This window comes from Poromitra crassiceps, assembly GCF_964638095.1.
Source record: "Poromitra crassiceps genome assembly, chromosome: 3".
Taxonomy (NCBI): Eukaryota; Metazoa; Chordata; class Actinopteri; order Beryciformes; family Melamphaidae; genus Poromitra; species Poromitra crassiceps.
The window spans coordinates 53,666,597-53,681,596 of NC_139625.1; the positions used below are offsets into that span (position 1 = coordinate 53,666,597).

Below are 15,000 nucleotides of genomic sequence, written 5' to 3' on the forward strand. Positions count from 1 at the left end.
TGTTGGAGGTAACATGCCCCGGAGGCTTGCGTGTTGGAGGTAATGCGCGCCCGAGTACCGTTGTGCCCTTGTACATATGTGCGTTGCGACTTGGGGTCCCATAAAGGACCAGTTCACCCAAAAATGAAAATTCTGTCAACTGTCATCATGTACTCACCAGTTGAAAAACACAGGTGAAGTTTGTCCATATAACACACAGGTTGCCAGGACAGCTCAAGAGAAAAGCAGTACTGAAATCAATGGTGGTGACTGGTTTTCTCTCAAGTTCTGCTGCCAACCTCTCTGTGTATATGGAAAAAGTTTGCATTTCAACTGGCATGAGGGTGAGTAGTTGATGACAAAATTTATATTTTTGGCTAAACTGTGCCTTAACACATAACTCCCTGTTGTCCTTTTATAAACCCAATCTATAGTTTCTTTTTCATGTTCAGTTGGAAATAGGTTGGTTTTGCCAGCTTTGTTTTTATGTAATTGTGTCACTTGTATTTCTGAAACCTGGTGGGTCTCAAGCACTGTGTGTTTGTATAGTTGAGGTGAGGCCTTGTGGTTAGATAGTGTAGTGTGTGTGTGTGTGTGTGTGTGTGTGTGTGTGTGTGTGTGTGTGTGTGTGTGTGTGTGTGTGTGGTTGCAGTAGTGCAGTATTGCAGCAGCAGTATTGCAGTTACTGTATGTGTGTATGGGCATGTATGTGTGGGAGGGCACGGCTCTGAGGAATGTGTTCCCTCCCCCTCCACAAAGTCTCGCAGAAAATGGAGAGACAGAGTGAAAGAGAGAGATGGGTGCATTTGAAGAGTGAGACTGAGGCCATGTCCACACGGAGACGAGTTCAGGTGTATCCGCTAAAGTTTTTTCTCGTATGGACGTTTCGTCCAGACGGAACCAGCGTTCTGGGAGTATACGTTCTGGGAGAATACGTTCTGGGAGAATACGCACATTTTTGAAACCGGGTCCCAGAGTGAACAAATCTGAAGACGCCACCCTTGCATTTCCGTGTTTACAACCCATACGCATCTTTGCTGAACCGATGATGACGCCATAGCCCCACCTCTCTCCACCAGCAACAGCTACTGGGCCTCAGGGCTCCACAGCTGCCTCGGATCCCATCCACCCCTCCCCTCCCTTCATTGGATATTTCCCAGAAAGCTTAGCGGCTAAGTTTTTACAAGAACACAAACAAAATCAGGCTAAACATGTTAGATAGAAATAATATTTATTTTTAATAGAACATGCAATTCTGGAATATTTGAATATTGGACAAAATGAAATAAAATGAAATGTAAACCCTGAGTGTAATGGACATACTCGGGATGCTCTATATATAGCCCTCGAAAATACAACGTGTTAGTGAAGTGAGAGGTTTGACGACCACACGGTTGCACTCTGATGTCCGCACTGTGATGTCCACTCGTGTCCATTCCAACAAGACTTTAGCTTACTTGATGCCACTTTTTCAATAAAAACACATTTATGCCATGACTTTATATATTTATGTTGCATCATTTAGCCTGTGCTGTGATGTGCAGGAGCGGCCAATACGCTGGGATGTGTTTGCAACATATGTCTAAAGATCATGGAAGTGGATGGTATCAGGAACGTCACCGATAGTTAACGTTCTATATTGTAGGCTACAGGGAGACCATCAGCCCTGCTGAACAGCTCTGCATTTGCCTGTATAGGCAGGCCCGTATCTAGCTATGAAGTCACCGAGCTCCGGACCTCGGTAAGAATTTCCAAAAAAAAAAAAAAAAAGCTCCATGGAAAGCATGGAAAACATTGGATCGCTTTTATTTTGAAACGAAAGACACGTCAGGCAGGAAGTCATCTGATGCCACGTCCGCGGTAACTTGATTTCACTTGACAAGCCAGGAGGTAGGAGCAGCAGGAAGACATGGTGACTGCCTGGCGAGATAATTGAAAGTGAGCGAGCTGCGAGACAGTGAGCGAGTGAACGACAGACGAGGTGAGTGAGTGACACTGACAGATTTTTTAGCAACAACCAAGAAAGTAAGTGTCTAGTCTGTCTCTTAAGTAACGTTACCTGTGACACGTTGGGAAGCTACTGGCTAATCATGCATGATGAAGGCTCAATTAAGGCTTGTTATCAATCAGTGCCATGCTCCCGAAGTCAGGTATCCAGGTGGCTGTTTCATGCATGGTTTCAGTTTCATGACCGATCGTTTGTTGCAGCCCTACTCATCGATGGCAATGTGTCCCACGTTGTCCCACACAAACACACTATTTGTCCCACATTTTGGTTTGCTGAGATCTGGTCACCTTAACACGGGTAGGAGAGAATGTGAGATATTCAAGAAGAGGCTGCTCCCTGCTCCCTAGTGGTCATTTTGGTCAATGACACTTAATAAATACATGTTCTTGCCAGCCAGCAGGTCCCTCTGTATGTTTTTTTATTATAGATGATGACTTTGTGTGTTGTGTACGGCTTGGGTTGTGTACCTGTGTTTGTAGGTGTAATTTTGATATGAATTTTGCTAAAACAGTTTGTGTTTGTTAGTTACAATTATGTTGACAGGAGAGCTGAGCAGGTGGTGACATGAAAGAGAATATACTGAATAATGACATCACAACAGTATAATCCTAATGTTGATTTAGAATGAGATATTCCTCTAAATATGGCTAAAAAAGGTAAAAAAAAATATTTTTTTTATTTTTATTTAAAATGATATATTACTCTAAATATGGCTAAAAAAGTAATATATGTGGGGAGAAAAATGTGAAACTGAATAAAAATATTGTGAAAAAAAAAATATGGCTAAAAAAGGGGGGGGGGGCACTCAAATTTTGTCTGGACCTCCCCAATTTTGAAACCCTGGATACGGGCCTGTGTATAGGTTTAATCATTTTATTCATCGACATGGCAAAAGCTGCTAGCTACAGTGAGATACACATGTGCGCCCCTAGTGGTTGAATGCCATTATTGATGAGATTGTCTTATTCTCTGTTTTTGGTGTACTTTGTGGCAGCGTTACAGCGCCACTTACCGGCCTGGCATATATACTACAGCAGTTTCAGTGGTTTCATGTGGATACACACATTTCTTGAAACGATTCCGTGTTTATGGAAAACTTTTCTCAAACGAAAAAAAAAAGATTGGTTCCGTCTCCGTGTGGACATGGTCTAAGACATAGAGGGATAAACATCTAATTGAGAGGGAGAGAGACATAGAGAATGAGAGTGGAATATCAAAGAGAGAGAGAGAGATTTAAAAAGAGCAAAATAATTGGCCCCTCACATGTCAAACTCTTTACAATCCTTACATGGCCTATTAATCATTTTACCACTCTGGCTTGTTTGCAGATTGACTGCACAGTACAGTATGTTTACAGCACCTTCTAGTCAGGCTCAGTTAGACCCTGGTATTACTGCACACTGTGCACAGTATGTTTACAGCACCTTCTAGTCAGGCTCAGTTAGACCCTGGTATTACTGCACACTGTGCACAGTATGTTTACAGCACCTTCTAGTCAGGCTCAGTTAGCCCCTGGTATTACTGCACACTGTGCACAGTATGTTTACAGCACCTTCTAGTCAGGCTCAGTTAGACCCTGGTATTACTGCACACTGTGCACAGTATGTTTACAGCACCTTCTAGTCAGGCTCAGTTAGACCCTGGTATTACTGCACACTGTGCACAGTATGTTTACAGCACCTTCTAGTTAGGCTCAGTTAGCCCCTGGTATTACTGCACACTGTGCACAGTATGTTTACAGCACCTTCTAGTCAGGCTCAGTTAGACCCTGGTATTACTGCACACTGTGCACTGTATGTTTACAGCACCTTCTAGTCAGGCTCAGTTAGCCCCTGGTATTACTGCACACTGTGTACAGTATGTTTACAGTACCTTCTAGTCAGGCTCAGTTAGACCCTGGTATTACTGCACACTGTGCACAGTATGTTTACAGCACCTTCTAGTCAGGCTCAGTTAGCCCCTGGTATTACTGCACACTGTGCACAGTATGTTTACAGCACCTTCTAGTTAAGCTCAGTTAGTCCCTGGTATTACTGCACACTGTGTACAGTATGTTTACAGCACCTTCTAGTCAGGCTCAGTTAGACCCTGGTATTACTGCACACTGTGCACAGTATGTTTACAGTACCTTCTAGTCAGGCTCAGTTAGACCCTGGTATTACTGCACACTGTGCACAGTATGTTTACAGCACCTTCTAGTCAGGCTCAGTTAGCCCCTGGTATTACTGCACACTGTGTACAGTATGTTTACACCACCTTCTAGTCAGGCTCAGTTAGACATATTACTGCACACTGTGCACAGTATGTTTACAGCACCTTCTAGTCCAGCTCAGTTAGTCCCTGGTATTACTGCACACTGTGTACAGTATGTTTACAGTACCTTCTAGTCAGGCTCAGTTAGCCCCTGGTATGTTGCACAGCATTAGTATTTACATATCGCTTGACTGCATTTACAGTACCTTCTCTCCAATACAGACCTTCAGCAGTGGAACATTTTTTCAGGCAAACTAAGATGTTTTGAATTGAAATAGATCAAATTACCAGAATTGAATGCGTAAGTGCTTATTGTCTGAAACATCATCTTCATTTCAGTTTGAAATAGCTATTCGTATACTCTGTATTATCAACAACATGTGCCTTTTAATGAAAAGAAGCAAACTGGAGCACACGGTCAAGCTTAGGCAAATGTAATAAGGTGCAAACAAAGGACTAACCTTTCAACACTAAACAGTGTCTTCCTCAGTGTGCCTTTATCATTATTATCATCATGATCATATTATGACATGGCCCTATCAACAGCCTTACAGTATGTGGAGTCATTGTGTTTCATTTATGCTAATAAGCTTCAGGGTATCAGGAATAGATCTCTCTGTTCTACTCTTTTATACTGTTTGAATACCAGCACTGAGTTTGTTCTACATGTAGGATAGTTCAGTGGTTCTCAACGTTTTTGAGCCGCGACCCCCAAAAAACTTTAGGCTGGGGTTTGCGACCCCCCCTCCCGCCGCAGCCCAACCCAATGACACTCCACACGCATTCACACACTGATTTCACAAAAATTGTTTTTATAGTTTATATAGTATTGGAGATTAATCATCATGGGAGAAATATATATATATTTTTTTTATCTTTTGACAATCATCCCACGACCCCCCCAAATAACCTTGCGACCCCCTGGGGGGTCCTGAACCACTGCTCTAGTTAGCAGCACTTTTTGACTGCTGTACTGAGCGAATTGAACATCTTTTATTGTGTATGTCTGTGTCTGTGGGGCTGTGTCTGTGGGTGGGTCTGTTTGTCTGTGGGGCTGTGTCTGTGTCTGTGGGTCTGTGTCTGTGGGGCTGTGTCTGTGTCTGTGGGTCTGTGTCTGTGGGGCTGTGTCTGTGGGGCTGTGTCTGTGTCTGTGGGGCTGTGTCTGTGGGGCTGTGTCTGTGTCTGTGGGTCTGTGTCTGTGGGTGTGTCTGTGGGTCTGTTTGTCTGTGGGTCTGTGTCTGTGGGGCTGTGTCTGTGCCTGTGGGTCTGTGTCTGTGGGTGTGTCTGTGGGTCTGTTTGTCTGTGGGTCTGTGTCTGTGGGTCTGTGGGTCTGTGTCTGTGGGTGTGTCTGTTGGTCTGTGGGTCTGTGGGGCTGTGTCTGTGGGGCTGTGTTTGTGGGGCTGTGTCTGTGTGAGTCTGTGTCTGTGGGTCTGGTCTGTGGGTCTGGGTCTGTGTCTGTGGGTCTGTGTCTGTGAGTCTGTGTCTGTGGGGCTGTGTCTGTGGGGCTGTGTTTGTGGGGCTGTGTCTGTGGGTCTGGTCTGTGGGTCTGGTCTGTGGGTCTGGCGTGGGCGCGCGCTTGCATGCATGCACGTGTGCATACTGTACATGTACGTACATGTTTGTGGTTGTCTCTTGCCTGTGTCATATTTTCCATCAATAAATCCAACACTGGCTCTCTAATAGAATATTATTGTGTTTTAAGCTGTGTTCACACCGACCTATTAAAGTTTTTCACTGGCATCAAGTTTACATACAAAGTCAATGCAAACGAGCGATTGAGCGTATATTCGCCCAGGAGAAAAATCGCTGGGCGTCCGAGCGACAGAGACAGAGCGATAGGGAGAAAATTCGTCGCCCGAGATGAAATATCCCAACTCGAGCGAAATTACGCTGGCATCAGTCGCTCACTGTTCAACGCTGATTGGCTGCCGTGTGAGAGTGAGTCAAGGATCACACTGGCTTGGAACAAACCGCTGGTTTATTGTGTGGCAACAAACCGCATTGACAGCTGATTGACAGGCTGACAGCTGACATGAAGTGAAGTCTGTACTACCGGTATAGAGCTCGCATTAGGAGCACGCTGATAGGCTTAGCTTGTAAACAACTACGGTTGCTCGTAGTGGACAAATATCACGACATTGCGTAACGTTATAGCCCCCAGATGTCCGTCAATTATTGTGCCTGTTGACGAGCGATTTAAACAGAGCGTCAGAGCGATTCCAAAGGGTTGAATCGAGCGACAGAGAGAAAAATAAATATCTCGGTGTGAACACAGCTTTACTAACATAATTGGAGACTTTGCTTTGGTGCGCTGGTGAATGAAGCAGGCATGGGAAGGTGAAAGCGACAGGTGTTAGCTCCTTCCCCACACCTGCCTCTCTCTGACTGAGTGGCTTTAGAGAAAACTCTTTTATAGCTCTGCCGTGACCAAAGAGGGAGTTATGTCTCTCTTTATGCTCTGCCCATTTAACCATTCACCCCCCCTGCTCCCCTTTCCTCTCCTCATTTTGATCTGTTTGTGTGTGTGTGTGTGTGTGTGTGTGTGTGTGTGTGTGTGTGTGTGTGTGTGTGTGTGTGTGTGTGTGTGTGTGTGTGCGTGCGTGCGTGCGTGCGTGCGTGCGTGCGTGCGTGCGTGCGTGCGCGCGCACACAGACACACGCAATAAGCACTTACACGCGCACATTCAAGGGTGATGTGGCAGGAAGTTAAGTGCGGTTTTGCGGGTCTTTGATGATAAACGGGCTAAGCTCCCATATCTGCTGTCATCTGGACGATAGCTGGAGGGTGCATAGTGTCTTACAGTGTCTCTCTCTCTGTTTCCCCTTTCCCATCCTCCCCCCTCTCCCTCCCTGCTGACTCACAGGTGGCGTCCTCCTGTCAGAAACACACACTCCCTCTGACCCGCGGCTGACAGCGCGAGACGCGAAAGGGCCACGAGAGAGCGGGAGAGAGTACGGAGTGAGCGAGAAGCAGACGCACGCACGCACACAAAAAGAGAGAGAGAGAGAGGCAGCCAACCATCTGTGGTTGATCCCCTGCTATTCTGCAGCTGTGTTGGAGTCAGCGGAACGCTCCTCAGCTCCCGGAGGCCGCAGAGCGAGAGAGGGGGGTTCTTCCGGCCTCTCACTGCCCAGCGGGGTGAGCCCAGGCTGGGGCGATGTGAAGGCCTCGCTGGCCTCGGATTAGGCCCCTGGGGCTGCTTCCGCTGGAGGGATGGATGAGACCCCCACTGCATCATCCGCTGTGTCCCCGTCCTCCACGGCTGTCATTAGTGGCTAATGAGCTGCCGCTAGAGAGGAAGCAGAGAAGGTGCCCTGTGGAGAGAGGAGGAACCCTACAGCTGTTGTTAAGAGGCCCACAGACTTCAAGTGGGACACGCTGCCTCAGCGAGGGAGGGGAACCTTTTAAACCCTGCTGGCAGCAGGCATGAAGGGATATCGACTTTTTCTGTTTTTCTTCCGGGCATTTGTGTTCAGGTATTGAGCGACTGAGCGAGGTAATGAGGTAAACAGCAAGCATTGCAGCTTCTTTAAAATAAATGGTCACTGTGTGTTTTTTCAGTGTTTATGTTAAGAAATACATCTGTTTTTAAGGAGAACGCTTCAAACTTTGGATTTAAACTGCTTTTCTATCTCAGCTGAAGGAGTTTCACTTTCAACACATCTGTGCAATCCATGAGCTTTTTTCTTGCTGAAGCTATATTTTTTCTCTTTTGGAATTTCTTACTTTGGTATTATTCTGACCTTCCTATGGCCGTGTGAGTGCCTACTGTTGGACATCGGTCGCCATGGCAGCAGCCTATCGTGTCGTGGTGAGCAGTGTGAGCTGCTACAACAGTGTAGTAGTGGACCGCCGCGCTCATACGCACGCTGTGCACTACTGCTCGGGGCCATGCGGGGCACTCTCTCAGGGCCTGGACTGCACTGTGGCTCACCGTGGCACCTGCTCCGAGCTGCTGGTCATCCCTGACCCTGCACACACGGACCTCAATCGCACGCACACGCACTCCCGTAACATCACCACACAGCAGATCCCTAGCCATGGTAAAAGCAGTGTTGCCATGGATACTGGCTATAATGGCGTTGTTACTCTAGAGAGAGCGGGCAGCAGTGGTAATTTGTATGTAGGGGAGGACAGCCCCCCATGGCGGGGTAAAAAGACCCCCAGCTGTGGAGGATCTACTGGGAACCTGGCGGCCTCTGGCAGTCTGAAGGACATCACCGGAGAGGCCATCAACCTGGCTAGTGGCAAGCTCAAAGAGTTCTCCTTCGACAAGCTCCGCCTCTCCTCCTCCAGCCATGTCACCTTCCGGAAAGGTCGCAAGGTCCGCCCCGACTCATTCAGCCGTCGCTCCACCGACCTGGACATCATCTATGGCCACTTCAGCTCCAGCCTCGCCGCTAACGCAATGGCTAACGGCACGGTTGCCTCCAACGACGAGAACCTGCCGCCATTCGGCTTAGGGAAAGTGGCAGGGCTGGAGGAGACAAAGCTGAAGGGCAGCTCGGGCAGCCTGTTGGCCGTCACCAAAGCGGGGGGCGGGTCGACGGGCAGCCTCAACAGCGTCTGCAGCGGCTCACTGGACCAAGGCCTGAACACGGTGGCCTCCCTGTACCTCAGCACGCTGGGAGAGGAGAACCTGATCGCCCGCCTGCTGGAGAAGACACGGGGGGAGGGCGCTGGGGGAGCAGGCGGGGAGGACATCCGTGCCTGCCTGGACATCCTGCTGAAATGCTCCGAGGACCTGAAGAAATGCACCGACATCATCAAGCAGTGTATCAGACACAAGGCCCCCGGTACAGGAGGGTCAGACGATGGAGGGGCCAGTCCTGAGAGTGTGTACCGGGCCGTGATGACCCGACTCAGCTCCTATCTGAAGCGACTTCCCCTGGAGCTGGAGGGGATCGGGGGGTTTGGAGGCATTGGGCAGGGTGTGCCCGGGGGCGGGCACAGCGAGCTTGCTGAGCTGGTCAGCAGTCTCCACTCCATCCAGCAGGGACCCTACTCTCCCATCTTCGGCAACGAGCAGCCTCCCCGCTACGAGGATGTGGTGCAGTCGCCTCCCATCCCCAAGACTGTTTGTCCCTCTTCGACTCCTGCGTCCTCCTCTGCTTCATCCTCCTCTTTGAAATCAGATTCCAGTCATAATAAGCCAGTCCAGAACTCCCCGTCCAGAGCGGTGCCGCTGACTAACGGACTACAGCACATGCACACTCCCTCGAGCACACAGCACACCCTTTCTCCTCCATCTTTCACATACTCTCCATCCAGCTCCTCCACATCCCCAACGCACTCTCCCTCCCCTCTTCGGGCTTCCCCAACCCCGCCATACACACACAGTCCTCCAGCGTCCCCCATGGAGGCACTCTACATTGAGGAGGAAGCAGACATAGGCAAGAATCCAGAACAAATATCACAACAGGCACACACACCAACCAGAGGGGTAACAGACAGACACAGCACCTCCCTGAACAGAAACGGGATATCATTCAATCAACACACACACCTATCTCCACCACACACACTCCAAACGCCTTCAAATACTCAGCCACCCAGTGCTGGCTACAGCCCCTCCTGGCCCTCCTCTGCCCCAGTTGCAGCCTCAACACCCAAAGTCGCCCCACACAGGAATGATGACATTGATAAGCTGCTGATGGACTTAGAGAATCTGTCGCAGAGTATGAGCCACCCCAGGAGCACTGAGCCCCCACTCCCTGCCAAGACCAGGAAGAGAGAGGGAGGCCTGGGGAGCACCTCCACCGAGGCCCTCGCTCAGTCCAAAACGGCCCAGGCCCAAGCGCAGAAGCCGGCTAGCCACCTAGCCGCTAATGGCCCGAGCTCCAGGGCTCTCCAGGGCTGCACATTCACGCCTCCCCAGGGAGAGAGCAGTGAAGCCGGGCTGGGAGAGGAAGAGGATGGGGCGCTGCTGCTGAGGATTCTGGAGAGCATTGAGAGCTTCGCCCAGGAGCTGGTGGAGTCTGGGGCAGGGAGTACAGGGAGCTCAGAGAGGAGCAGTGGGAAGGAGCGCGAGGTGATGCGCCTCCTACAGGACACGCTGGCCACTGCCGGCCGTGCCGAGACCCCGCCTCAGAGCACATACACATCGGCGGCAGCCCCCGCGGCACCATCCATACACACATCCGCAGCAGCCCCCACTGCACCATCCATACACACATCCGCAGCCCCGGTTGTACTGTCACCACACACCCTGGCACACATGCCTGAGGCTCCACCAGCACCTGTACCTGTACCTCCACCATGTGAAGCTGTGTCTATGGCTAAATCTGAACCTCCACCTCCACCTCCACCTCCTGCTGCTCCCAAACCTACACCCATACCCATGCCTGAGACTAAACCCGGGGCTGCAGAGAAAGTTACAGAGGCCTCTACAGCTGAAACAGACCCCACATCTGTCCCTGCCCCTGCATCATCTGCTCCTGCCAGCCTGCCCACCTCCACCTACCCAGCTGCTCCTACACCTGTGGCTGCACCTGAAGCTCCCGTCCCCATTGCCGTCCCGACGCCGGCGGTCATGACAGATGCTGCTGTTGTTGCCGTTAGCGATCCTGTCGCCATGAGAGACAGCGGTTCAACCCTCCTCATCCAGCAGACTCCTGAGGTGATCAGAGTAAGTCACACACACACACACAAAAGCTAGTGTTGAGCAGATGGACAGACTGAGAGACGGACAGACAGATATGTAGCTGTTTGTCATGTGTAATCGTACGTTGAGATTATATTTAATTAATTCATTAATAATTTCATCTGACTTGATGTCAGTACACTGCACTCCTTAGACCTACAGTGAATCCTTCTTCTTAGTGTGGGAAGAGGTGGAGACGTGTTGGAGGTCAAGAGGTTTAGTCATTGTTGAGTCACTTTCTCTGAATGGAGCAGTTAATCACTGTTGTGCAGAAGATGGTTTTGTGTTTCACTCTCAGATTTCCATTTGTCATTTCCTGTATCTTGAGTAAATTCCTGACAGTGACATTTCCAAACAATCAACAGCAAATCGTCAGCATCTCAGGTTGCAAAAAGTCAATAATGTTGATGTATGATACCAACATTTCTGTTGCACAATTATTTTGCCCCTAATTGTGCAACTCTAGTATTTAGATGCATGTATGGATGAACTGGCAAATAGATTACAGTCAGACAGTCTGAGACTGACTGACTGACTGACTGGCTGACTGACTAATTGACTAATTGACAGACATACAGAGACCAAGTGACAGATTGATTGACAGCATTAGACTGACTCAGTCAGACAATGGGAGAGAGCCTCAGTTGTTTTGAATTTTAATAATGTACCGTAATTTAAAAAAGCTTGGTGAGGATTTATCGCTGGCTGGTTGCCATACCAACATTGCGATGCACTATAAGGAGGCGGGACATGGCAGCAGAAACACCCTTAGAGCTTGAGGGGCCCTTTACACGAGGACAGTCTCTGGAAGAAATGACACAATAGCGTTTCCTTCACACCTTTTCCTTCACACCTTCTCCCTGTTTACATGAGCGCTGTTGAATTTTTAAAACGCCGTAATGTACATGCTAGGTGGCTAGGTGGCAATGTGATGGTCAACGGGGCGTTGCTCGTCGCTCCACGGACACTTCTGCATGACGTCATTTCGTAATCGTCTTTCTGGGTTTTAGACACGGAAGTAGATTACAGCTACCGTAGTAATTTTTAGACTTGCAAAAAAGCTGTTTTCAAGCTAAAAAAACAACAAACTGTTTTAAAGTTGTAATATTCTTCGGGTGAGAACGTTACATAGATGTGACCAGTTTATCAGAATAAGCCTATTTGGAAATCTTTAACGAGCAGCGAGGATTGGGAGCGCTGGCTGTGCTGACACTGTCTACTGTGTAGGCTGCAGTGAGAAAACAGGCAGAGAAAACACTGCCTGATGTGCTTGCCTAACGTTAAATGCCGACCGGGTACAGCCATCGGCTCCTCGCAGCAGCAGTAAACGCTCGTTATGAACATGTAACTGAAGTCGGCCGCAGTGTAGCTTAATTCTGAATGTTGCCAAGCGTGTGTCGCGTGTGCAGGCACGTCAGAGTTTCTGGGAAGACTATCGTTTCTAACCGATTACATGGAGCGCTCAGCGGGAAGCGTCACCAACAATTTCACTCTGGAGGGTGGTTTTAAAATGTCTCGTTTCCTAAGCGCGAATTCGCCGTCGCCGTCTTAACGGGAGGCACTAACGATAAAATAATTCCCCGTTTCCATAGGAAACCGTCCTCGTGTAAAGTGCCCCTGAGTCATTGAAGTGGTACTTGAAAACAAACGGGGAGGGGACCGTTTAAAACACCTTCTACAAAGAGAATCATTTTGGATTCACTCTCTCAAAGCTACAGTTAAACCAGGACTCAATGAGGAGTTGGATCTTACTCCTTTTCTTTCATGTAGGCTGGGTAGTGTTTTGTGTGGTTTTTCCCCAAGGTTCTTTATTGTTGTTTTTAATCTTTACTGTCAGGGACTAATTCCTTTGTCCTATGACTCAGTGACCATGGCCATGGTTTGTTGTAGGTGGTATCTGGTATATATTATATGGTGGTATTATGTTTGTATTTTGTATGGATTACATGATGGCTTATTGAGCATAATGTTCATTCATTGCTTGTATCCTTTATTGCTTGTATCCTATATGCTGCTGTTGTATTTTTTTGTATTTGTATGGATGCATTTGACCTGATTGGTCGGCTGATTGGCCTAGGCCACGGCCCCTGATCACATTTGGCACCTCTGTGCCTTCTTGTCTGTTTCATCCAGCCGTGGCGGCCCCTAAGCCCCCCCTGGAAATTTCTTTGGAGAAAAACAAAAACTTAATTTATAACAACTAAACTAGGCTAATACACAAATATTCTGAAGTTTATTCTAAAAATATAAATTAATTTAAAAAATAATCCACTGATCGATGTATTGGTGCTCTGTTCATCATAGTGAAAGTGAAAATTCCCAGCCTCCTTGAACACAGCATTTACACACCGCCGTGGCTGCGTCTGACCCATGCGCTGCACCGGGCCGGCCCATTTTTTATAGAGGGGTCCTTCCCCTACTGGCAAGTGATTATGGCATGGTGTGAGAGAAGGACCTCCCCTCTGCTCTGCTCAAAGTGGCCTGCTCCATCTCAAAGCGTCTCAACCGCGGAAGTTCAATTTCCTTACATACATGTCAATATCTACAGGTAAAATAGACATAAAACAAGCGTCTTAGCGTTAGTATCGCACACCTTTATATTGATCAAGCCTTTATGTTGATGGCCATCACAAAGGAGAGACTTTATTTGGCTTTGTACACGGACTGGACTGGACAGCACAGGATCGAGCGCACTGATCTTAATTGGTAGGCAGGGCATGGAATTTACATTTGATATACATAATGGCTTTGGTAAGACTGCGTTGCCTACTGTGCTGTTGTCTTTTTTGGCCGCCATGCCGTGCTCATGCGTGTGGTGTGAATGTGTTTCAGTGTTTGTATAGTTAGAGTCTTATTTCATGACGTGTGCGTCATGTACAGTACAAAGATGATGTGCTGCCTTGTGGGGCGCCGGGCAGTTGTGTCGGGGATGGCGTTTCTCTGAGGCATGTGAAGCTGCTGTACGCATATCAAACCTATTGGACTGTTGCTGACTGTTACATAACTGTTGTTCTCCCATGAAAGTTTGTTGTTTTAGATCACAACTTCTGCGTGGGAAGTGGGTGCCTCTTTCAGGCCCCGTTTGTGTGCTATGGACGGTTAATGAGACCCTCGATTCTAGTAGCTACAAAGGATTGGAAGATTATTTGAGACAAATGCATATAGGCACTTTCAATTAGCCTAACAGAAATTGCAATTGCATGCATTGCAAGGAGGAGATCCACTTCCTCTGGATTAAATTGCAAAATGTTTTTTTTCCTCATGCTAGTATAGCCAGATAAAGTCAAAGTCCCACTGATTGTCACACAAGGTGTGAAATTTGTTCTCCGCATTTGACCCATCCCCTGGGGGAGCGGTGAGCAGCAGCAGCGCCGCGCTCAGGAATCATTTGGTGATCTAACCCCCCAATTCCAACCCTTTGATGCTGAGTGCCAAGCAGGGAGGCAATGGGTCCCATTTTTATAGTCTTTGGTATGACACGACCGGGGATCGAACTCACAACCTCCCGGTCTCAGGGCGGACACTCAAACCACAAGGCCACTGAGCTGGTTTTGATAAAAGTATCAAAACGCCTGTTGTCCAGCTCAGTCACTATACAGTCTTGTCACTGGTGTGGTTGTTATATATGTGTAGTCTATATGAATGGTTCTATTTCTTTTTACTCTGGCACAGACATATTGATGAATGGATGTGCCTGTGTATGTGGCACTGTTTATTTACATATAGCCTATATGCAGTGATTAGCCTAATTTGTCTCTAAAATATAGCACATTTTAAATCATTTGTGTAACTTGTGAATATAAACTCTTGATTTACCATCTAAATGTGTGTGCTGCATATAGCCTTGTGTAACTGGACTCATCAGTCTCAACATACAGTGTGGCATAGGGCTAAATACACAGTCAGTCTTCAGCTCATTGAAGCACATACATGCATAATGTTGGGTTGGGGATTTGGCTCTCAATGGAAAAGCAGTGGGTCCTCCTTGTCTAACAGTAGAGCCTAATTCACACCCTATCATCATCATATTATTATTATTATTTCTAATATTAGTGGTTCTCAACCTTTTTAAGTACCTGAGAAATTACCACCATATGAATGTATGAGAGGGGGGGGC

At 47.9% G+C, this 15,000-nt stretch overlaps 1 protein-coding gene across 1 annotated transcript in view; it reads left to right on the plus strand.

Moving 5' to 3' along the window:
• Positions 1-8,027: 8,027 nt before the first annotated feature.
• The window catches only part of LOC310772642 (serine/threonine-protein phosphatase 2A regulatory subunit B'' subunit alpha-like), a gene marked incomplete at its 5' end in the record, with an annotated part of 63,641 nt that continues 56,668 nt past the window's right edge, over positions 8,028-15,000 (plus strand). Inside the window, one exon of the mRNA XM_083632493.1 lies at positions 8,028-10,868. Coding sequence (XP_083488619.1) covers positions 8,028-10,868 — 2,841 coding nt within the window. The remainder of the gene's footprint in view (positions 10,869-15,000) is intronic.